The sequence below is a fragment of the Argopecten irradians genome, chromosome 11 (genome assembly GCF_041381155.1).
Source record: "Argopecten irradians isolate NY chromosome 11, Ai_NY, whole genome shotgun sequence".
NCBI classification, from domain to species: Eukaryota; Metazoa; Mollusca; class Bivalvia; order Pectinida; family Pectinidae; genus Argopecten; species Argopecten irradians.
In genome coordinates, this window is record NC_091144.1 from 802,452 (window position 1) to 827,343 (window position 24,892).

The 24,892-nt window shown below is 38.4% G+C and overlaps 1 protein-coding gene across 2 annotated transcripts in view; it reads right to left on the minus strand.

Annotated features, from left to right (window-relative positions):
• Nucleotides 1–13,411: 13,411 nt before the first annotated feature.
• The window catches only part of LOC138334250 (monocarboxylate transporter 4-like), a 48,337-nt gene continuing 36,856 nt past the window's right edge, over nt 13,412–24,892 (minus strand). Inside the window, exons 3-6 of one of the 2 annotated variants that reach the window (XM_069282872.1) lie at nt 23,400–23,543; nt 22,323–23,105; nt 15,131–15,181; nt 13,412–14,799 (exon numbers count right to left, since the gene is read on the minus strand). In XM_069282872.1, the coding sequence (XP_069138973.1) occupies nt 14,666–14,799; nt 15,131–15,181; nt 22,323–23,105; nt 23,400–23,543 (1,112 nt within the window). In that variant the 3' untranslated portion in view covers nt 13,412–14,665. Of the gene's footprint in view, nt 14,800–15,130; nt 15,182–16,943; nt 17,613–22,322; nt 23,106–23,399; nt 23,544–24,892 lie in introns of those variants that run through there. The other variant, XM_069282873.1, reaches the window with a different exon arrangement.

Below are 24,892 nucleotides of genomic sequence, written 5' to 3' on the forward strand. Positions count from 1 at the left end.
AACTAGAGCTCAACCTTTAGCCATTTCACGGGGATAAGAGATTGGACGCACCAGAATGCATTCATGCTTAGATACACGTACATGTTACACCTCTACAATAGCTGTGACAACGTCTAAGGAATGACACTGTGGCCGCTCAGATACGTTTACGATATACTACAACTTTACAACAGCTGTGACAACGTCTAAGGAAGGACACTGTGGCCGCTCAGATACGTTTACGATATTATACTACACCTCTACAACAGCTGTGACAACGTCTAAGGAAGGACACTGTGGCCGCTCAGATACGTGTACTATACATGTATAATATTTACATTTCCGTTTTCTCTTCGCTATATTACCTTACCAACTGCGAAATCGTTTACACTTGCGTAAACGCAGTAGTTGCCGCGCAAGAATACACACCTATTCTATAATATTAGGCCTATTGTTTCTGTATGAAACATCTTCAATAGATTGCATGTATGAATGTTATGTAAAACTTAAATTATATATCAGCAAAAAAAATAACAAATATAGTGTAAATGAGATGAAAAAAGATAAAGTCAATGTGGAACTATATTTTGTGTACTCTCTGAATTTGACAACATTTCCCGCCAAATTGAAGCCAGCTGTTCCGGGATTTCATCAATTGACCGGCTGTTCTAACGATCGTACAACATTGGAAAAACAGAGTTTTATTTTATTTAAATACCTAATTTGAATGAAATGGCGATCGAAATGTAAATAAAAGAAATATTTTTTATTGTTTGTTGTTTACTGGTGTGTAAACTGCATTTTTGTACAGATATTTCAACATGATGCGCTGACGCGCGTCATTTAAAATATCCGTACAAAACATGCAGTTTACAGACCAGTAAACAACAAACAATAAGAAAACATTAAATAACCTCTACAACAGCTGTGATAACGTCTAAGGAAGGACACTGTGGCCACTCAGATACGTGTACGATATGTTACACCTCTACAACAGCTGTGGCAACGTCTAAGGAAGGACACTGTGGCCACTCAGATACGTGTACGATATGTTACACCTCTACAACAGCTGTGGCAACGTCTAAGGAAGGACACTGTGGCCACTCAGATACGTGTACGATATGTTACACCTCTACAACAGCTGTGACAACGTCTAAGGAAGGACACTGTGGCCGCTCAGATACGTGTACGATATGTTACACCTCTACAACAGCTGTGATAACGTCTAAGGAAGGACACTGTGGCCACTCAGATACGTGTACGATATACTACACCTCTACAACAGCTGTGATAACGTCTAAGAAAGGAGCATGCATTATTGGTAACTAGTTTGACATTTGAGTTTCGTCTTTGGTAAGTGATTGTATATTTTCTCCTAAAGATAATTGTTATTTCATTTTCAAAATTTATTACAAGCCATAGAAAAACAAAAATAACACACAATTACAAAAACAAAACAGCAAACAAACAGAAACTATGACATAGTCTCAGGGCTATAATTATATAACTCTCATTGAAATTATTACCAAAAAGGGATTGGATTTCGCTTTTATGTTAACCATGCTTGTATAGAGCAATTCCTCTAAGAATGTATTCAATATGGGGCGCCTTATTCTCTTGTCTTTGTTCTTTGAGCACCTTTATTAATTATCATATATTCTTGTGATTACGGGTCGATTAAAATGAGTTTTCAACATCAAAAACTTGTTTACAAAAAATGAATTCTTCTGGATGAATTCATTCAATCCTGATAATTCAAACATATCCAGATGCTATATTTTTCTCTATATTCCTCAAAAACCGTAAGTGTACATTGCAATGCAGGTTAATATATCTGGAGTTAACTTCCTTGAAGTGTTTTTGTGGGTTGTTACGCTAGATTTACACTATGTTCCCGGCGGCCACGGCAGCCCCGTTTCGGGCCACCGTGGACAAAACGTGGTGACCGCGAGACAACTTGAGACAACGCAGAAGGACGTGATAGACAAACGTGAGCGGTCGTGATTACCGGGTGCCGTGCCAGATTTTTAAACTGTCAAAAAATTTGCCACGGCAGTCACGGTACAGATGGTAAACGCCACAGGACGTCATAAAACGGGATTGACGTAACAAAACGTAACAATGCGTGCGAGGCCGTAACAAAACTTCCAGACGGTCCGTGGTGGAACGGGCAGCAAGCACGCTTCCCGGAATCTAACGGTGATTTCAAGTTTTGTGACGTTCTGTTGCGTTTTTTCCACGTTTTATCACGGTTGATGCAGATTGGCTGCACGTTTTGTGCCGTTTTGCCAAGGTTTTGACGGCAAGCTAAGGTGGATGATAACCGTTTTGATTCGTTCTGTCTAGGCACATCACGGCTTGTAGCGATTGAAAGCCCGACGTGATACGGCGTGTTACGTCTTATTACGGTCTTACGTTGCAACCAATATCTGATGAAGTATCATTGCCTTGCCTGGTACATATTTGCTACTTCATGGATTATTTGTATTATTAAATAGAAATAGTCATTATCAAACACATTAAAACCATCAAATTATACAAAAGCTATTATTGCAAAAGGCAGATTAAGTGATTAACCATTACAGAAAAAAATTGCGTAAAAACACTTGGCTTTAATAATTTAATATTCATACCAAATATAAAGACATAGCTCAACTTGAATTCAGAGACAAAAATAGCCAATATTCCACGGCGCATCACGTTACTATATCAAGGAAGCAGTAAATTGTTCGAGGTGAATTGTTGACCGAATTAAGCCAATTTTAAGTTTTGAGAATTTCCCAAACAAGCATCAAACAGCATATCAGAAACACCTTTGTAGTTTATGCACCTTATTTTCTTTACAAGAGTGCATCAAGTATAATATGGAAAATAAGGAAGGTGTTAATGTAGCTTTTCTTGACAGCAACAAAGCTTTTGACACGGTACGAAATAGGTCTCAGATCAAAGACTGGGGTTATTTTAAAATGTATGTATACTAATGTTAAAAGTTGTATAATGGCTAACAATCAAAAGTCAAGATGGGTTGATGTCCAAAGAGGTATCTTACAAGGAAGTGCTTTGTCAGCGAAATTGTATCTAGTTTTTATTTATGATCTTTTGGATCAATTAGAGGAAAGTGCTAAGGGTTGTACAGTAATGGTGAATTCCAGTGAATGCCTTTACTTAGGCTGACCATATAACATAAATTTCTAACAGAGTCAATGATCTCAAATTCATGTTAGGTATATGTGAAAACTACAGTAAAAATGGAGATTCGTTTTTATCTGCTTCAAAAAAGAAGATAATGAAATTCTATAATGATAAAAGTAAGAACGTGCCTCTGCAAAATGACTCGCTATGTTTGTACGGCAATCCATTGCCATGTGTCGATGAAATTACTCATGTCGGTGTAGCATTGAATACGAAGTTGAATTCATCCAATCGTATTTCCAGAGCAAGTTGCAAAATAAAAATGGTACCATGAAATTTATACGAAATTGTATACACCCAAATCTCGTCATGTAAAATAATTAAACATACATTTTATGCCTCGGCACTTTATGGCTGTGAACTTGGGTGTTTGTCGCGACCAGAGACCAATGTATTAGAAAGAGCTCATCATTTTGTAATTAAATCTATTCACGGATTTGAGAAAAGAACTCGCACTGACTTGTGCTGCAGTCTTGTTCGATGGTCATCCATCGAAAGTATTATTGATACAAAGAAATTGTTATTCTTTGGAAGGTTGTGTAGAATTGTTCGAAATACATTAACATTTAAGAAATGTTTTAAATCGATTGACTGCATATAATTTTATTTATTTCATGTCCGTTCCCATGGCCAGCCATCGTAGTTTATGGATAATATCTAAGAAATACCCTGTTCTTAGAGACATGATATGTTTATCATGAATTCAATTGTCAAAATGAGAAACGAAAATTCAACAAAACTTTGTCATAGATGTGGAATAATTTTTCAGGATTTAACCAAACGTGTAATTTTAAGTTGTGGTCTTGCTAGCAACTATAGGGATAAATTATGGATGGATATAGCCAATTGCAAATCTTTTTGCAAAATATAGAATTCTATTATTTTTTTATTTTTTTCCCCCTCATAATTCAATTTTTGAAATTCATGTCTTTATTTATAAAAAAAATATCATTATACATGTATAATGATATTGTAATTTTCAGTTTGGAGGAAATAAATACTATTATTATTATTATTACAAGCTAACCGATACTTACATAATAATATATAATTCACTTTCGCAATTTTCAGTCATGTGGACATGACGTACATAGCAATTATTTTACATGATGAATAATTTGCATGCCCCTGTGCTTGGGCTGAGGTGACCAATATTACATTTCACGGTCCCGGAATAGCAGTTGAGATGGGTTGTTTTTATCTTGTACATACGTTCCTTCCACATATTCATAATTCTAAATATAACTTTCGAAGATCTGGATCAAATAATCGATAAAAAGTTACATAATACATATGTATAAGACCACGATCGAGTGCATTGTGGTTAGCGATAGGCCTAGGAGGTATCCTTGCAGGCGGTATATGGAATTTTCAAATTATTATTTGCCTAGATGAAATAAATGTTTGTTTTAATGTCCAGGAGACAGGAGTCATCTCGTCTTTCCGTGTCAACACCAAAATAAAACTAACAGGCCTATTCAAGGATACGTCCTTGGCCTAGCTACTGTAAGATACTGACCGTGTATATATCCGATGTAAATCCTCAGATATATAATTATTTATTTTGTAGTAATAGAGCTACATGTACATGTAGCCCTCGACAGATATTGTGAATAGTTTGAATAGGCATGTTTGCATGATATATATAAAAAAAAAAAAAAAAAAAAACGAAAAAAAAAATTGCCGCCGGTGGTGAGAATCGAGAGATCAGAAGATCTGGACGTCACACTAAGCCAGATTTCTGCTTTTTTACATACAGTGATTTTTTTTATAAGAAGCAGATAACATTGTTATTTTTTTGATGGTGTATGATTGAGTATTACCTAATAAGAAAAATAATTTTTTTAATTGTAATGTGCATGTGGCTGTTGTTTCAGCATGAAGAAAAGTGAAAAAATGATATTAACACATTGATCACAAATCACAAAGTTTTTTGTTGTTCTTTAATATACCTGGTATACCATAATCTTTGTTTGTTATTTTATTGATTTTTTTTTCTGATATGCTCGAACGTCGGTGAAGACACCCCCTGAGAGGAACGCTTAGATTTCGCCGAGACGAAGCACAGGCTCGTGTTACGTTGATACGGAGAAAACGACAGTTTTTATTTTATACCATGGAATATCAAAATTTTATGCAATGAGAAATTGTACAATACAGTCCTTTTTAGATTATATCCTGCTACTGCGTATGCATCGTAAAATTCTACTAAGTTGCATGAAAAATCATGATAACTGCAGGTACAGGTAGGCCTAACTTTATACATTGCACAGTCGATGTCGGGAACAGATCCGATTTGATGCATTCCATTCAAATATAAAAAAAAATGAATGTTATTGCCGAAACCTTTTGGATTAGAGATAGTCCTCAGTCTTCAAAGATCGCTTTTTTAATGAATAAAAAAAAAAACACGAAAAAATCACGATAGCTGCTCGCAACCCAGTGGTACCGCGGTTTCATCGGTTTTCGACGGCGAAAGACCAAAATAGATTTTTTACACACAATGTCAAACATATTCAATTCTGATCATTAATTATATGTTTCAGAAGCATGTTAATGATGTTTTTGTGCAATATTTCATGAATTTCTTTTTGTAAACGAAGCATTGTATCCACAAACGCTGTAAGATTTACATTGTAGCCTACGTATGCCTACTGTTTCTTTTTGTCAAAGTGACGTTTAAATGATGAAATGTTTCAAGATAAAGTAACACTATTATTTTAAACTATGTTAAGCTGTATATGAGTGCAAATTGCCACCATAATACCACAAATGAATGCTTATTCAATCCTTCAAAACATCAGCTTGCAAGGTCGAATCACCCGGGCTCATATAGAGGACTAAAAAGTGATCATGACGTCATTGGAATGTTCGGGATCAAATCGTCAAATTTAGAAATGGTAATCAAAATAAAGAAATTAATCATTTATTTACTCACATCGCAATATTTTCATATCGCAACTGTTACAGGAAATTCTTATTACCTGGTATCGAGTTCTATGCCTGATTAATCTCGATATAAGTGCTGAAAATATCTGGTTTATTGATATTGTTCCGCTACTTTTGTTGAGTTTGAATTCGCAAATTCGAAGGGCGTCAGAACGCTTGTTTTCAACCGGAATCAACACCGTAGTGATAAAGACCTTCCAAGTGAATTTTTGCATCGGGGGAACAGGGACATAAAAAGTTGATTTTCTCAAAAAGTAAGAAAAATAAAATACATTAATTTTGCTGGAACACTAAAAAAATCATTCTGATTTCGGAACAGTTGGAATCATGAAGATACCTCTAACAGTATTTTTATTATTATTAGTATATATTATGTAAGTAATAAGTAACAAGCTAACCGATACTTACATTATACATATAATTGGCTTCTTAGGTAAAATATGTTTTTCGTTTAAATATCACATACAGTGTATATAATAATGACAATAAAAAAGCCAACCGAATTTTATAACATATATATAATTCATTTTTCACAAAAAATAATACGGGCAGCCACTTGAAACGTCATGATATACACGTGCAAATGACATACGTATCAATTCACTAGTAAACGTTTCTGTCATAATATGAGCGCCTCTGTGTTTTGGCCGAGGTGACAAAATTTTCATTTTATGGTCTCGGAATAGCAGTTGAGACTGCTTGTTTTACACATGTTCATAGAAATTTAACTGTCGAAAACAGATATATCTAGATTTAATATCCCATAAAAAGTTACATAATATAGGACCACGATCGAGAGAATCTCGGGTAGCGATAGGCCAAGGACGTCTCCTTGCAGGCGGTGTATGGGATTTGCAAATGATCTAGTCTAGATGAAATAAATGATTATTCTAATTACTGGTTTATGTAAATAATGAATGTACTTGCAATATTTCCAACGTTGGACATTTTTATTTTGCTATAATTTATATCGATGCTGCTATCGTTTGTGCGATGAGATGAGATGAGGAGGTTTTGCCGAGTCATTTCGGTTTTCCCTGTCGACACCAAAATAAAACTTGTATTGTAAGATAGTGATCGTGTATTCTGTTTATCCTGCAACTTTTTCATTATACATACAGAAGATGGTATTCAAAACGAAAGCAAATTGCCTGTTATTTACACGATTTCGCTCAAAACGAAACGCTTTAAACCGAATGAGTGTGTACTCCTTTTTACTACCGCGGGAAATATGTAAGCGACGTCATTCCGGTGATTGTGACGTCACTGTTTGGCGGCACTGACTGCCGTTTCATTCACTCCTACTAAAAGTGACGCCAGTGGAATGTTTGGGATCAAGTCATCAAATTTAGAAATTGAATCAAACGAAAGAAATTAAACATTTATTTACTGACATCGTAAAATTTTCCTATTGCAACTATTACAGGAAATTCTTATTATCCGATATCGAGTTCTGTGCCCGACTAATGCCGATATTATTGCTGAAAATTCATTGTTTCTTGATATTGTTCCGCTTCTTTTCTTGATTTTAAATTCGTAAAATGAACTTAATCCGCGGAGGGCGTCAGAACGCTTGTTTTCAACGGGAATAAACACCGTGGTGATGAAGACCTTCCAAAAATATGGCAACAGTGAATATTTGCATCAGTAAAATAGCGACACAAAAAGTCGATTTTCTCCAAAAGTAAGCAAGTTTCACTACATTAATTTTGCTGGAACACTTAAAAAAAAAACCTATATAATTGAAGTATATCCTAATAAACAAGATGTACAAATAATAATTTATCGTTAAAAATATCTCAAATATTTTGAAAGATATAACCTCATGAGGCCATTTCTGACAAAACCATTAATTCCAATATTCTCTTGTTAGAACAAGATCAGTGTTCCAGAGAGCTACGGACCCCTTGTTCTACGACTCTTGTTTATTCAATACCGTGGAAAACGTTTTTATGTTATATGTATTGATTTATTTACAAAGAAACATCTTTATGGCAACGTATTGAATTCGTTTAACACGATTTTTATTCATTGTTCATGGCTAGATACTTTATCCTACGGTAGATACATCCAAATTCAAATTTAAATTCTTTTATTACTTTATGCTCTACAGACCATCTGTAAAAAATGCAGCATTATTACTTTTTGGTTTGGTTAGTTTAGTTTAACGTCCTATTAACAGCCAGGGTCATTTAAGGACGTGCCAGGTTTATTGTTGGAGGAAAGCCGGAGTACCCGGAGAAAAACCACCGACCAGCGGTCAGTACCTGGCAACTGCCCCACATGGGATTCGAACTCACGACCCAGAGGTGGAGGGCATGTAGTAATATGTCGGTACATCTTAACCACTCGGCCACCGCGGTCCCCTAACGTTATTACAAAGTAGGTACTGCACTAAAGCAGTGTAGAGAGGACAGGTTATATGAACACATGTATAATAAATCCATAGAAAATGGACAGTTTTTATTTCATGACAATAAATTTCTCCTTATTTGGTTAGCTTCGGAAATATATTTACTAACGTAGACAAATCTTTCGAATTTGTTGAGCTTAGTTATTGTGTAATTTCACAATTACAAAACATAGATTTTTTTAAAATAAAAAATGGTATTCATCTTCACCAGTTACAGATCCTGCAAAAACGCTCATTTCTAACTATATTTCTATATCTTCCTGGTTCAATACTTAGCGAGTGAGCTGATAATCTCAACCTAGTAAGGGTAATTATATTACCCTTAGAAATATATTTACTCAAATAAAACTGTAATGATAATCTATCAACTAAATTCTGTACATGTGACATTTCGGAGAGTTCTGTAGTAAAAAATACATTCTTTGGATTGCATTGTCAAAATTTGTTGCTTGATATATGGTAAATCTACAGAAACATTTAAATTGTTTCTCATTTACAAAAGATATCTAAATCCAGTACTGATGACAAGATACTTTATCCCACTATAGACACATCCTCTGTACTGGTGACCAGATACTGTATCCTACTGTAGATACATCATCTGTACTGGTGACAAGACACTTTATCCTACTGTAGATACATCCTCTGTACTGGTGACAAGATACTTTATCCTACTGTAGATACATCATCTGTACTGGTGACAAGACACTTTTTCCAACTGTAGATACATCCTCTGTACTGGTGACAAGATACTTTATCCAACTGTAGATACATCATCTGTACTGGTGACAAGATACTTTCTCCTACTGTAGATACATCCTCTGTACTGGTGACAAGACACTTTATCCCACTGTAGATACATCCTCTGTACTGGTGACTAGACACTTTATCCTACTGTAGATACATCATCTGTACTGGTGACAAGACACTTTATCCTACAGTAGATACATCCTCTGTACTGGTGACAAGATACTTTATCCTACTGTAGATACATCCTCTGTACTGGTGACAAGACACTTTTTCCAACTGTAGATACATCCTCTGTACTGGTGACAAGATACTTTATCCAACTGTAGATACATCATCTGTACTGGTGACAAGATACTTTATCCTACTGTAGATACATCCTCTGTACTGGTGACAAGACACTTTATCCCACTGTAGATACATCCTCTGTACTGATGACAAGATACTGTATCCTACTGTAGATACATCATCTGTACTGGTGACAAGACACTTTATCCAACTGTAGATACATCCTCTGTACTGGTGACAAGATACTTTATCCAACTGTAGATACATCCTCTGTACTGGTGACACGATACTTTATCCTACTGTAGATACATCCTCTGTACTGGTGACACGATACTTTATCCTACTGTAGATACATCCTCTGTACTGGTGACAAGATACTTTATCCAACTGTAGATACATCCTCTGTACTGGTGACAAGATACTTTATCCAACTGTAGATACATCCTCTGTACTGGTGACAAGATACTTTATCCAACTGTAGATACATCCTCTGTACTGGTGACAAGATACTTTATCCCACTATAGATACATCCTCTGTACTGGTGACAGGATACTTTATCCAACTGTAGATACATCCTCTGTACTGGTGACAAGATACTTTATCCAACTGTAGATACATCCTCTGTACTGGTGACAAGATACTTTATCCAACTGTAGATACATCCTCTGTACTGGTGACAAGATACTTTATCCCACTATAGATACATCCCCTGTACTGGTGACAAGATACTTTATCCCACTATAGATACATCCTCTGTACTGGTGACACGATACTTTATCCAACTGTAGATACATCCTCTGTACTGGTGACAAGATACTTTATCCAACTGTAGATACATCCTCTGTACTGGTGACAAGATACTTTATCCAACTGTAGATACATCCTCTGTACTGGTGACAAGATACTTATCCTACAGTAGATACATCCTCTGTACTGGTGACCAGATACTGTATCTTACTGTAGATACTTGATCCCATTGTAGATACATCCTCTGTACTGGTGACTAGACACTTTATCCTACTGCAGATACATCCTCTGTACTGGTGACAAGATACTTTATCCTTCTGTAGATACATCCTCTGTACTGGTGACCAGATACTTGATCCCACTGTAGATACATCATCTGTACTGGTTGGTGACTAGTCACTTTACCCTACAGTAGATACATCCTCTGTACTGGTGACAAGATACTTTATCCTACAGTAGATACATCCTCTGTACTGGTGACAAGATACTTTATCCTACTGTAGATACATCCTCTGTACTGGTGACAAGATACTTTATCCTACTGTAGATACATCCTCTGTACTGGTGACAAGATACTTTATCCTACTGTAGATACATCCTCTGTACTGGTGACAAGATACTTTATCCTACTGTAGATACATCCTCTGTACTGGTGACAAGATACTTTATCCTACTGTAGATACATCCTCTGTACTGGTGACAAGATACTTTATCCTACTGTAGATACATCCTCTGTACTGGTGACAAGATACTTTATCCTACAGTAGATACATCCTCTGTACTGGTGACTAGACACTTTATCCTACTGTAGATACATCCTCTGTACTGGTGACAAGATACTTTATCCTACAGTAGATACATCCTCTGTACTGGTGACAAGACACTTTATCCTACTGTAGATACATCCTCTGTACTGGTGACAAGACACTTTATCCTACTGTAGATACATCCTCTGTACTGGTGACAAGATACTTTATCCTACTGTAGATACATCCTCTGTACTGGTGACAAGATACTTTATCCTACAGTAGATACATCCTCTGTACTGGTGACAAGATACTTTATCCACTGTAGATACATCCTCTGTACTGGTGACAAGATATTTACTGTAGATACATCCTCTGTACTGGTGACAAGATACTTTATCCTACTGTAGATACATCCTCTGTACTGGTGACAAGATACTTTATCCAACTGTAGATACATCCTCTGTACTGGTGACAAGATACTTTATCCAACTGTAGATACATCCTCTGTACTGGTGACAAGATACTTTATCCCACTGTAGATACATCCTCTGTACTGGTGACAAGATACTTTATCCTACTGTAGATACATCCTCTGTACTGGTGACAAGATACTTTATCCTACTGTAGATACATCCTCTGTACTGGTGACAAGATACTTTATCCTACTGTAGATACATCCTCTGTACTGGTGACAAGATACTTTATCCTACTGTTGATACATCCTCTGTACTGGTGACAAGATACTTTTTCCTACTGTAGTAGATACATCCTCTGTACTGGTGACAAGATACTTTATCCTACTGTAGATACATCCTCTGTACTGGTGACAAGATACTTTATCCTACTGTAGATACATCCTCTGTACTGGTGACAAGATACTTTATCCTACTGTAGATACATCCTCTGTACTGATGACAAGATACTGTATCCTACAGTAGATACATCCTCTGTACTGGTGACTAGACACTTTATCCCACTGTAGATACATCCTCTGTACTGGTGACTAGTCACTTTATCCAACTGTAGATACATCCTCTGTACTGGTGACAAGATACTTTATCCCACTGTAGATACATCCTCTGTACTGGAGACAAGATACTTTATCCTACAGTAGATACATCCTCTGTATTGGTAACTAGACACTTTATCCTGCTGTAGATACATCCTCTGTACTGGTGACAAGATTTTACAATTTTGTCAGAATGATGGTTGAAATTTGCTGGGTGTTTTTTTCCAGTACTTATTGAGTCTTGACTTGAAGGTGTTTAGAGACGGTGACTTGAAGGTGTTTAGAGATGGTGAACACACCACTTCCTCTGGTAGAGGATTCCAGATGTTGATAACTCTGTTGCTGAAGAAGTGGCCTGATTTTCCCAGTCTAAATTGCCTTTTATATAGTTTTCTGGAGTGCCCCCTTGTTGAAGTTCGTCCAATGTCATCGAATAGAGTCAACGTTCAGTATGTCCAAATGATTTAGAATTTTGTATATCATTGATGATATCTGCTCGATCTCTACGATATTGAAGTGTTGGTAGACTCAGACTCTTTAAGCGATCTTGGTAAGGTAAATGTTTTAAACACGGTATCTTTTTTGTTGCTCGTCTTTGTACGTTTTCAATGACGGTTATCCCTCTGACCAGGTGTGGTGAGGATACTGGTGTTGCGTATTCAACAATTGGACGAATAAGTGATTTGTACATGCCAGGAACATTTGAGGGCTCGTATACGAGAATGATCTAAACATTAAACCAATGATTTTGTTGGCCTTTGAGCTTGACGAGTTGGCATGAATGAATTGACAATTGCAGGTTTTGGTCAATGTTCACTCCTTAGACTCATGCCATCCTTTACTGGTACGACTTTATCCTACTGTAGATACATCCCTGTACTGGTGACAGAATTTACTGTAGACAGTGAGATACTTTATCTACTGTAGATACATCCCTGTACTGGTGACAGATATTATCCTAGTAGATACACCTTGTGGTGACAAATACTTATCCTAGTAGATACATCCTCTGTACTGGTGACAAGATACTTTATCCTACTGTAGATACATCCTCTGTACTGGTGACAAGATACTTTATCCTACTGTAGATACATCCTCTGTACTGGTGACAAGATACTTTATCCTACTGTAGATACATCCTCTGTACTGGTGACAAGATACTTATCCTACAGTAGATACATCCGCCCTATTGGTGACAAGATACTTTATCCTACTGTAGATACATCCTCTGTACTGGTGACAAGATACTTTATCCTACTGTAGATACATCCTCTGTACTGGTGACAAGATACTTATCCTACAGTTGATACATCCTCTGTACTGATGGACAGATCCTACTGTAGATACATCCTCTGTACTGGTGACAAGACACTTTTTCCAACTGTAGATACATCCTCTGTACTGGTGACAAGATACTTTATCCCACTATAGATACATCCACTGTACTGGTGACAAGATACTTTATCCTACTGTAGATACATCCTCTGTACTGGTGACAAGATACTTTATCTCACTGTAGATACATCATCTGTACTGGTGACAAGATACTTTATCCCACTATAGATACATCCACTGTACTGGTGACAAGATACTTTATCCCACTATAGATACATCCTCTGTACTGGTGACAAGATACTTTATCCTACTGTAGATACATCCTCTGTACTGGTGACAAGATACTGTATCCTACAGTAGATACATCCTCTGTACTGGTGACAAGATACTTTATCCTACTGTAGATACATCCTCTGTACTGGTGACAAGATACTTTATCCAACTGTAGATACATCCTCTGTACTGGTGACAAGATACTTTATCCAACTGTAGATACATCCTCTGTACTGGTGACAAGATACTTTATCCCACTATAGATACATCCTCTGTACTGGTGACAAGATACTTTATCCAACTGTAGATACATCCTCTGTACTGGTGACAAGATACTTTATCCCACTGTAGATACATCCTCTGTACTGGTGACTAGACACTTTATCCTACTGTAGATACACCCTCTGTACTGGTGACAAGATACTTTATCTCACTGTAGATACATCCTCTGTACCAATGACAAGATACTTTATCCTACAGTAGATACATCATCTGTACTGGTGATACGATACTTATCCTACAGTTGATACATCCTCTGTACCAATGACAAGATACTTATCCTACTGTAGATACATCCTCTGTACTGGTGACACGATACTTTATCCTACAGTAGATACATCATCTGTACTGGTGACACGATACTTATCCTACAGTTGATACATCCTCTGTACCAATGACAAGATACTTATCCTACTGTAGATACATCCTCTGTACTGGTGACACGATACTTTATCCTACAGTAGATACATCATCTGTACTGATGACAAGATACTTTATCCTACAGTTGATACATCCTCTGTACCAATGACAAGATACTTATCCTACAGTTGATACATCATCTGTTCTGGTGACAAGATACTTTATCCTACTGTATATACATCCTCTATAATTGTGACCTAATCGTTATCCTAATTTAAATACACGTATATCCTCTTTAATGGTGACCAATTACTAAATATCCTACTGTATGTACACCCTTTGTGCTATTTTTGGTCGATAAATGATTCCAACACCCTGTCCTCCTGCCTTGGAGGATCTTGATTGAGATCGTCTCCGTGTTTGGATTTTAATGCCCCGGATATCAGGCATAGGATTCCAGCTAATAAAATAATCACACCTGAAATGTAATAAGATGCATCAGTGAGTAGACTGTATAAAATTTTGTTATTTACCTTTCAAATATACTTAATTTATTTCCACGCAAGTGTATTTCTGCGACTTTTAAATCTTGTGAAAGAATCAATACGCTATGATGTCTGCGGAAAAGTGACACAATCGGATTGTATGGTTTTTTTGTTAATGTTGTTGTTTTTTTTTGTCGTTTTAACATGACTAATATATACGGAAGGCCATTCATGCCAATTTTGATAAAATAGAAATAAAAATGTAATTGTGTTTTCAATCTACAATTCTTCTGTACTATAACCTTTAATATGCTTTACGCTCACCCGTTACACTGAAGCAAAACGTGTAAGTCCCACCGACGTCAATAACCTTTCCTGTCAAACACAAATAAAACACAAAATAAATACATGAAAATATAAATTATATCAAGTTTATAATGATACTTCTAAGCAACCATTGTCACAAAATGGGTTCATTTAAGTCTATTAGTATGTAACATGTAATTATAATTAGATTGTTGGACCTGTGATCGTCAGTAGCAGGAAGGTAGGGTATACGTAGAGCGGTCTCACGTCGTCTTTCAGCTTTGGGCTTGGGAGACGATACCCAACATAGACAGAGCGGACCCTGACGTGTAGTTTATCAAAACGGTCAGCGGTGAGACCGTCGTGATACTACAGAAAAGCGTAGGGTTTGGGGTAGATGGGGATTAGAGAGTTTAGGCCTCAGGTGCCTTTTTAATATATATGCTCAAAGGAAGAGTGAGCAGTAGGTGGTAGGTTGTTAGATATACTGGGATTGGAAGGTGTTCTGGTAGGGTCACGTGTGAAGCTGCGAACCCACTGGAATAGGTGTACAGGGGTGCGACCAACGTTAACGCGAAGTACATACTAAACTCTTTTTATATAAATGCAATGTACCATGGACGTGTGATATTGTGTCACACCACACTTAGTGGTCGAAATCGATTCAGACACATATAGCATGGGCAATGTTCTATATGACCATTGCATAGCATTCGTATATCCATATAACAATGGATTTCATCATTTATCTCGTATTTTAATATAACATTATTAGTCATTACTTACCTCGTATTGCCATATAACATAAGCATTCATTACTTACCGACCAATGTCGGTCCGACTAATGTAACATTAGGATCAATTACTTACCAACCTGGCCCTGCAGGTAGGGCGTTAGAATTGTACCTGCTGCCCCTATTGCATGATCGTAAAAGGCGACTAAATTTAGGATCTTATCTTTTCTCTTCTTCCTAACTGACTTTATCTTTCCTAATGCCTCCCTTGGCACCGCCTCACTTTTGGCCTTGAGTTGAGCGTTCGCCCCTGTGAGGAAGGCTCTGGGTTCTGTCCCCTGGCCGAGACACACCAAAGTCTATAAAAGTGGTAGTTTCTGCTCCTGCTTAGCGTTCAGCATACAGGGAGTGGGACGACTGGTTCGCCCGTTGTCAGTATAATGTGACCGGGTGGTGTGTGTTGCTTGGTGTCTTCGGCGGCATGCTTCAGTGATATAGCACTATAAAAAGGACAACAGTTCCACTATACAAGAAGACACAACATGAACATACCGCAGTCTCCCAGTACACTCACCTCGCACAACATACACGCAACACACCGCATACATGGGAGGCCGTCCTTACATGACCATAGCTGTTAATAGGACGTTAATAAATCAAACAAACAAACAAACAAACTTACCAACCAGTGTCGGTCGGATTAACGTAGCATTAGAATCCATTACTTATATAAATACCGACCAATGTCGGTCCGACTAATGTAACATCAGGATCAATTACTTACCAACCAGTGTCGGTCCCACTAACGTAACATTAGGATCCATTACTTACCGAACAGTGTCGGTCCCACTAACGTAACATTAGGATCAATTACTTACCGACCAGTGTCGGTCGGATTAACGTAGCATTAGAATCCATTACTTATATAATTACCGACCGGTGTCGGTCCGACTAACGTAACATTAGTATTCATTACTTACCGACCAGTGTCGGTCCGACTAACGTAACATTACTAGTCATTTCTTACCGACCAGTGTGTAACGAGAACCGACCGGAATTGTTCAACCTTCCTTTAAGCATCAGTCAGACTCCCAGAATACAATATTTACAAGTTTATTTACAACAAATAATACTAATTACAGTCATACCAGCACATAACACACACTCATACAACAGGCTCTCACCATCTAACCTTATCATAACCTTATCATAATATACTATGTACAGATGTTTATTTACAATGATATAAAAATGTTCATTATATGGCTACTTTCCATTGGTCCAATTCCATGTTCCGAAATAGTGTTCTGTACCACAGTAGTGCCAATTTGCCGCTGTCAATGTCGCACAAAGGTCACCCAGATCCACCGGCTGAGGTGGAGGTCACAAAGGCCACGATGACGGTCACACAGACCAGACCTTCCAGTAAAGGTAAAGGTCACACAGACCAATATGAAGGTCACACAATCAGACTTGCTAGTCAAGGAAGAGGTCACACAGACCGAGGTAAAAGTCACGTAGACTAGGTGAAGGTCACACAGACCCGTCACTGGTGCATGTAGAGGTCACACAGACCCGCTAGTAGTCGTAGAGGCCACACAGACCTTCTGGTAAATGTGGAGGTCACACAGACCCGCCAGCAATCGTAAAGGCCACACAGACCTTCTGGTAAATGTAGAGGTCACACTGGCTAGCGACGATATGGCTTAATGGCATGTGTATCCATCAGTTTCTGGATAGTTCTGTAGTTCTCCATGGGTGGAAAGCTATAATATACGTATGGTACGATATAACACCAATAAACAATTTATATGTTTGCTCTATACAAATCTGTGCTATTTATCTAAATATTCACTATCTCAAAAGGCATACTATATAGCTATATTACAAATACTAAGATAATCATCTCATTTCTAAGCCTTTACGGTAAATAATATCACGTATGCTGACTTAACAACATAACAATGCTTTACAAAACACACCTCATACCCACGCATATACACATGGCCCGTGCACACACATTGCCGTACGCAAGCACACACGCCGGGTGAATTACACCTAACCATAACTTATAAACTATAGCAAATACCTATACTTATGAAACCTCATTATAATTAACACTATGACAAGGACATATGAATGTATTTACTTACCGCAAGCTGTATTTCGCGCTCTGAGTTCCAACCCTGCTATCGTTCGCTACCGTTACCTGTGTCCTCTGCTTTCAACTCACACCTGTGCGCATGCGTGACTTACCTTGTGACTCTTTAGACAAACTTAAATGGCGCGAAATCCAAATTACAAACTAAGATACATATAATTATACAATGGCACGTGACACAGTGTCGGTCCGACTATCAGACCATTAGGATCCATTACTTACTGACCTGTGTCGGTCCGACTAACGTAACATCAGGATCCATTACGTACCGACCAGTGTCGGTCGGACTAACGTAACATTAGTATTCAATACTTACCGATCAGTGTCGGTCCGACTAACGTAACATTAGGATTCATTACTTACCGACCAGTGTCGATCCGACTATCTTAACATTAGGATCCATTACTTACCGACCAGTGTCGGTCCGACTAACGTAACATTAGGATTCATTACTTATCGACCAGTGTCGATCCGACTAACGTAACATTAGGATTCATTACTTATCGACCAGTGTCGATCCGACTAACGTAACATTAGGATTCATTACTTATCGACCAGTGTCGATCCGACTAACGTAACATTAGGATTCATTACTTTCCGACCAGTGTCGGTTCAACTACCGTAACATTATGATTCATTACTTATCGACCAGTGTCGGTCCGACTAACGTAACATTAGGATCCATTACTTTCCGACCAGTGTCGGTTCGACTAACGTAACATTAGGATCCATTGCTTACCGACCAGTGTCGGTCCGACTAACGTAACATTAGGATCCATTACTTACCGACCAGTCTCAGTCCGATTTATGTAACATTAGTATTCATTACTTACCGACCAGTGTCGGTCCGACTAACGTAACATTAGGATCAATTACTTACCGACCAGTGTCGGTCCGACTAACGTAACATTAATATTCATTACTTACCGACCAGTGTCGGTCCGACTAACGTACCATTAGGTTCCATTTCTTACCGACCAGTGTCGGTCCGACTAACAGACCATTAGGATCCATTACTTACTGACCAGTGTCGGTCCGACTAACGTAACATTAGGATCCATTACTTTCCGACCAATGTCGGTCGGACTAACGTAACATTAGTATTCAATACTTACCGATCAGTGTCGGTCTCACTAACGTAACATTAGGATTCATTACTTACCGACCAGTGTCGATCCGACTATCTTAACATTAGGATCCATTACTTACCGACCAGTGCCGGTCCGACTAGTGTAACATTAGGATTCATTACTTACCGACCAGTGTCGGTCCGACTAACGTAACATTAGGATTCATTACTTACCGACCAGTGTCGGTCCCACTAACGTAACATTAGGTTCCATTACTTACCGACCAGTGTCTGTCCGACTAACATAACATTAGGATCCATTACTTACTGACCAGTGTCGGTCCCACTAACGTAACATTAGGATCCATTAATTACCGACCAGTGTCGGTCCCACTAACGTAACATTAGGATCCATTACTTACCGACCATTGCCTGTCCGACTAACATAACATTAGGATCAATTACTTACCGACCAGTGTCGGTCCGACTAACGTAACATTAGGATCCATTACTTACCGACCAGTGTCGGTCCCACTAACGTAACATTAGGATTCATTACTTACCGACCAGTGTCGGTCCCACTAACGTAACATTAGGATCCATTACTTACTGACCAGTGTCGGTCCGACTAAAGTAATATTAGCATCCATTACTTACCAAATAATGTCGGTCCGACTAACGTAACATTAATATTCATTACTTACCGACCACTGTCGGTCCGACTAACGTAACATTAATATTCATTACTTACCGACCAGTGTCGGTCCCACTAACGGAACATTAGGATCCATTACTTACCGACCAGTGTCGGTCCGACTAACGTAACATTAGGATTCATTACTTATCGACCAGTGTCGATCCGACTAACGTAACATTAGGATTCATTACTTACCGACCAGTGTCGGTTCAACTAACGTAACATTAGGATTCATTACTTTCCGACCAGTGTCGGTTCAACTAACGTAACATTAATAGTCATTACTTACCGACCAGTGTACGTCGGTCCGACTAACGTAACATTAGGATTCATTACTTATCGACCAGTGTCGATCCGACTAACGTAACATTAGGATTCATTACTTATCGACCAGTGTCGGTCCGACTAACGTAACATTAGGATTCATTACTTATCGACCAGTGTCGGTCCGACTAACGTAACATTAGGATCCATTACTTACCGACCAGTGTCGGTCCGATTTACGTAACATTAGTATTCATTACTTACCGACCAGTGTCGGTCCGACTAACTTAATATGAGGATCCATTACTTACCGACCAGTGTCGGTCCGACTAACGTCACATTAATATTCATTACTTACCGACCAGTGTCGGTCCGACTAACGTACCATAAGGTTCCATTACTTACCGACCAGTGTCGGTCCGACTATCTTAACATTATGATCCATTACTTACCGACCAGTGTCGGTCCGACTAACGTAACATTAGGATCCATTACTTATCGACCAGTGTCGGTCCGACAAACGTAACATTAGGGTTCATTACTTACCGACCAGTGTCGGTCCGATTTACGTAACATTAGTATTCATCACTTACCGACCAGTGTCGGTCCGACTAACTTAATATGAGGATCCATTACTTACCGACCAGTGTCGGTCCCACTAACGTAACATTAGGATCCATTAATTACCGACCAGTGTCGGTCTGATTTACGTAACATTAGTATTCATTACTTACCGACCAGTGTCGGTCCGACTAACTTAATATGAGGATCCATTACTTACCGACCAGTGTCGGTCGGACTAACTTAACATTAGGATTCATTACTTATCGACCAGTGTCGGTCCGACTAACGTAACATTGGGATCAATTACTTTCCGACCAGTGTCGGTTCGACTAACGTAACATTAGGATCCATTACTTACCGACCAGTATCGGTCCGATTTACGTAACATTAGTATTCATTACTTACCGACCAGTGTCGGTCCGACTAATGTAACATTAGGATCCATTACTTACCGACCAGTGTCGGTCCGATTTACGTAACATTAGTATTCATTACTTACCGACCAGTGTCGGTCCGACTAATGTAACATTAGTATTCATTACTTACCGACCAGTGTCGGTCCGACTAACGTACCATTAGGTTCCATTACTTACCGACCAGTGTCGGTCCGACTAACGTAGCATTAGGATCCATTACTTACCGACCAGTGTCGGTCCGACTAACGTAACATTAGGATCCATTACTTACCGACCAGTGTCGGTCGGACTAACGTAACATTAGGATCCATTACTTACCGACCAGTGTCGGTCCGACTAACTTAACATTAGGATCCATTACTTACCGAACAGTGTCGGTCCGACTAACGTAACATTAGTATTCATTACTTACCGACCAGTGTCGGTCCGACTAACGTAACATTAGTATTCATTACTTAACGACCAGTGTCGGTCCGACTAACGTAACATTAGGATTCATTACTTACCGACCAGTGTCGGTCGGACTAACGTAACATTAGTATTCATTACTTACCGACCAGTGTCGGTCCTACTAACGTAACATTAGTATTCATTACTTACCGACCAATGTCGGTCCGACTAATGTAACATTAGGCTCCATTACTAACCGACTAGTGTCGGTCCGACTAACGTACCATTAGGTTCCATTACTTACCGACCAGTGTCGGTCCGACTAACGTAGCATTAGGATCCATTACTTACCGACCAGTGTCGGTCCGACTAATGTAACATTAGGATCCATTACTTACCGACCAGTGTCGGTCGGACTAACGTAACATTAGGATCCATTACTTACCGACCAGTGTCGGTCCGACTAACTTAACATTAGGATCCATTACTTACCGAACAGTGTCGGTCCGACTAACGTAACATTAGTATTCATTACTTACCGACCAGTGTCGGTCCGAATAACGTAACATTAGTATTCATTACTTACCGACCAGTGTCGGTCCGAATAACGTAACATTAGGATTCATTACTTACCGACCAGTGTCGGTCGGACTAACGTAACATTAGTATTCATTACTTACCGACCAGTGTCGGTCCTACTAACGTAACATTAGTATTCATTACTTACCGACCAATGTCGGTCCGACTAACGTACCATTAGGCTCCATTACTTACCGACTAGTGTCGGTCCGACTAACTTAACATTAGGTTCTATTACTTACCGACCAGTGTCGGTCCCAGGAACGTAGCATTAGTATTCATTACTTACCGAATAATGTCGTTCCGACTAACGTAACATTAGTATTCATTACTTACCGACCAGTGTCGGTCCGACTAGCGTACCGAACCCCATCACAGCAAATTCAATTCCAGTCGCTGTGGCAAAATTGTCAGGTCCAACGATGTAAGAGTTCAATGCATTTAGAATTCCAAAAATTGAATCACTATATAATCCTCCAAATATACAAAATATAATAAGTCCAGCAAAGTACTGTCCGTAAAAAGGCAGCAGGATGCTGGCGATGGCTAGGAAGGAGGAGGTTCCGAACATCATGGTTGTCAGTTCGGTAGTGTAGCTGTTAGAGTTCACCAATGCGGCCAGTAAAATTCGAGCCAGGAATGCACACACTCCCTTTACTGTCAGTAAGTAGGAAGCCTGCATGGCTGTAAAGCCCATAGTTATCACAAATTTAGGCAAATGTAAGTAGATAACGAATGCACCAAGTTGTAACAAACAAAGGTATGATGTAAAGCATACAAAGGAAGGGGTCTTAAGAATGTTTAACCACTTTCTCCACATCGATTTCAGAGCGAACGACTTGTGTTTCTCTAAGCGGGACTGATGTCTGCGGGAGTGTTCGAGAAGAGCTGGGAAATACAATCTTCCCATTGCAATCTGTTGGAGAGAGAAGCACCCAAGAATCAAAAATATCATCCTATTTCCGTAATATTCTCTCAACAGTTCCACTAGAGGTGGCATTACCAGAGAGCCTAACGCTATTCCAGACGTTGATATACCTAACGCTATATTCATGCGTTTCTTAAAGTTGTACCCGACGACGATGAAAGCAGTCGTGTTTGACAAACTGGATCCGATCCCTGTAAATAAGGTAATGGAAAGAGAAATAGGAAATGAATGATGAAATAGTAGAAATTGTGAAAATGACGGTAAACTTAAGTTACTTTCAAATCGGGGTTGACACATCTGCAAGGACGCATTCATACTTTATTAAAATATCGATTGATTTTTGGTTTTCATATCACTACATTGTCTTCAGTGAGAATGTAAGGTAACAGATGACGTCATAACGTCACACAATTTTTGTATGGTATCAATTCCGATTCTTGATTTTCTATAATAACGTTATTACATAGTTATAAATTGAGACATACCCGCTAATAGTCCATAGGATAGCATCACTACATCCAGTGATACGGGTAAGGCACAAATCACCAGTCCCGTAGTAAACAGAAGGGAACCAGTGAGTGAAACACGACGACAACTACACCTATCTACAAGGGCGCTACAGAGAATACCTAAAACACACAATAAAACATTGTCACAGCGATAACAGTATGATTCAAAATACGCAAAATATATGGTCACAGTAAAAAAAGTATACCATAAGATGATACACAAAAACTAGGTCACAGTGATAGAAGTATGCCTCAAGATATACTAAGTCACAGTGAAAAAGGTATACCATAAGATGATACACAAAAACTAGGTCGCAGTGATAAAAGTATGCCTCAAGATACACTACATGTAGGTCACAGTGAAAAAGGTATACCATAAGAAGATACACAAAAACTAGGTCACAGTGATAGAAGTATGCCTCAAGATACACTAGGTCACAGTGAAAAAGGTATACCATAAGATGATACACAAAAACTAGGTCACAGTGATAAAAGTATGCCTCAAGATACACTAGGTCACAGTGAAAAAGGTATACCATAAGATGATACACAAAAACTAGGTCACAGTGATAAAAGTATGCCTCAAGATACACTAGGTCACAGTAAAAAAGGTATACCATAAGAAGATACACAAAAACTAGGTCACAGTGATAGAAGTATGCCTCAAGATACACTAGGTCACAGTGAAAAAGGTATACCATAAGATGATACACAAAAACTAGGTCACAGTGATAAAAGTATGCCTCAAGATACACTAGGTCACAGTGAAAAAGGTATACCATAAGAAGATACACAAAAACTAGGTCGCAGTGATAAAAGTATGCCTCAAGATACACTACATGTAGGTCACAGTGAAAAAGGTATACCATAAGAAGATACACAAAAACTAGGTCGCAGTGATAAAAGTATGCCTCAAGATACACTACATGTAGGTCACAGTGAAAAAGGTATACCATAAGAAGATACACAAAAACTAGGTCGCAGTGATAAAAGTATGCCTCAAGATACACTACATGTAGGTCACAGTGAAAAAGGTATACCATAAGAAGATACACAAAAACTAGGTCACAGTGATAGAAGTATGCCTCAAGATACACTAGGTCACAGCGAAAAAGGTATACCATAAGAAGATACACAAAAACTAGGACACAGTGATAGAAGTATGCCTCAAGATACACTAGGTCACAGTGAAAAAGGTATACCATAAGAAAATACACAAAAACTAGGTCACAGTGATAAAAGTATGCCTCAAGATATACTAGGTCACAGTGAAAAAGGTATACCATAAGAAGATACACAAAAAATAGGTCACAGTGATAAAAGTATGCCTCAAGATACACTAGGTCACAGTGAAAAAAGTATACCATAAGATGATACACAAAAACTAGGTCACAGTGATAGAAGTATGCCTCAAGATACACTACATGTAGGTCACAGTGAAAAAGGTATACCATAAGAAAATACACAAA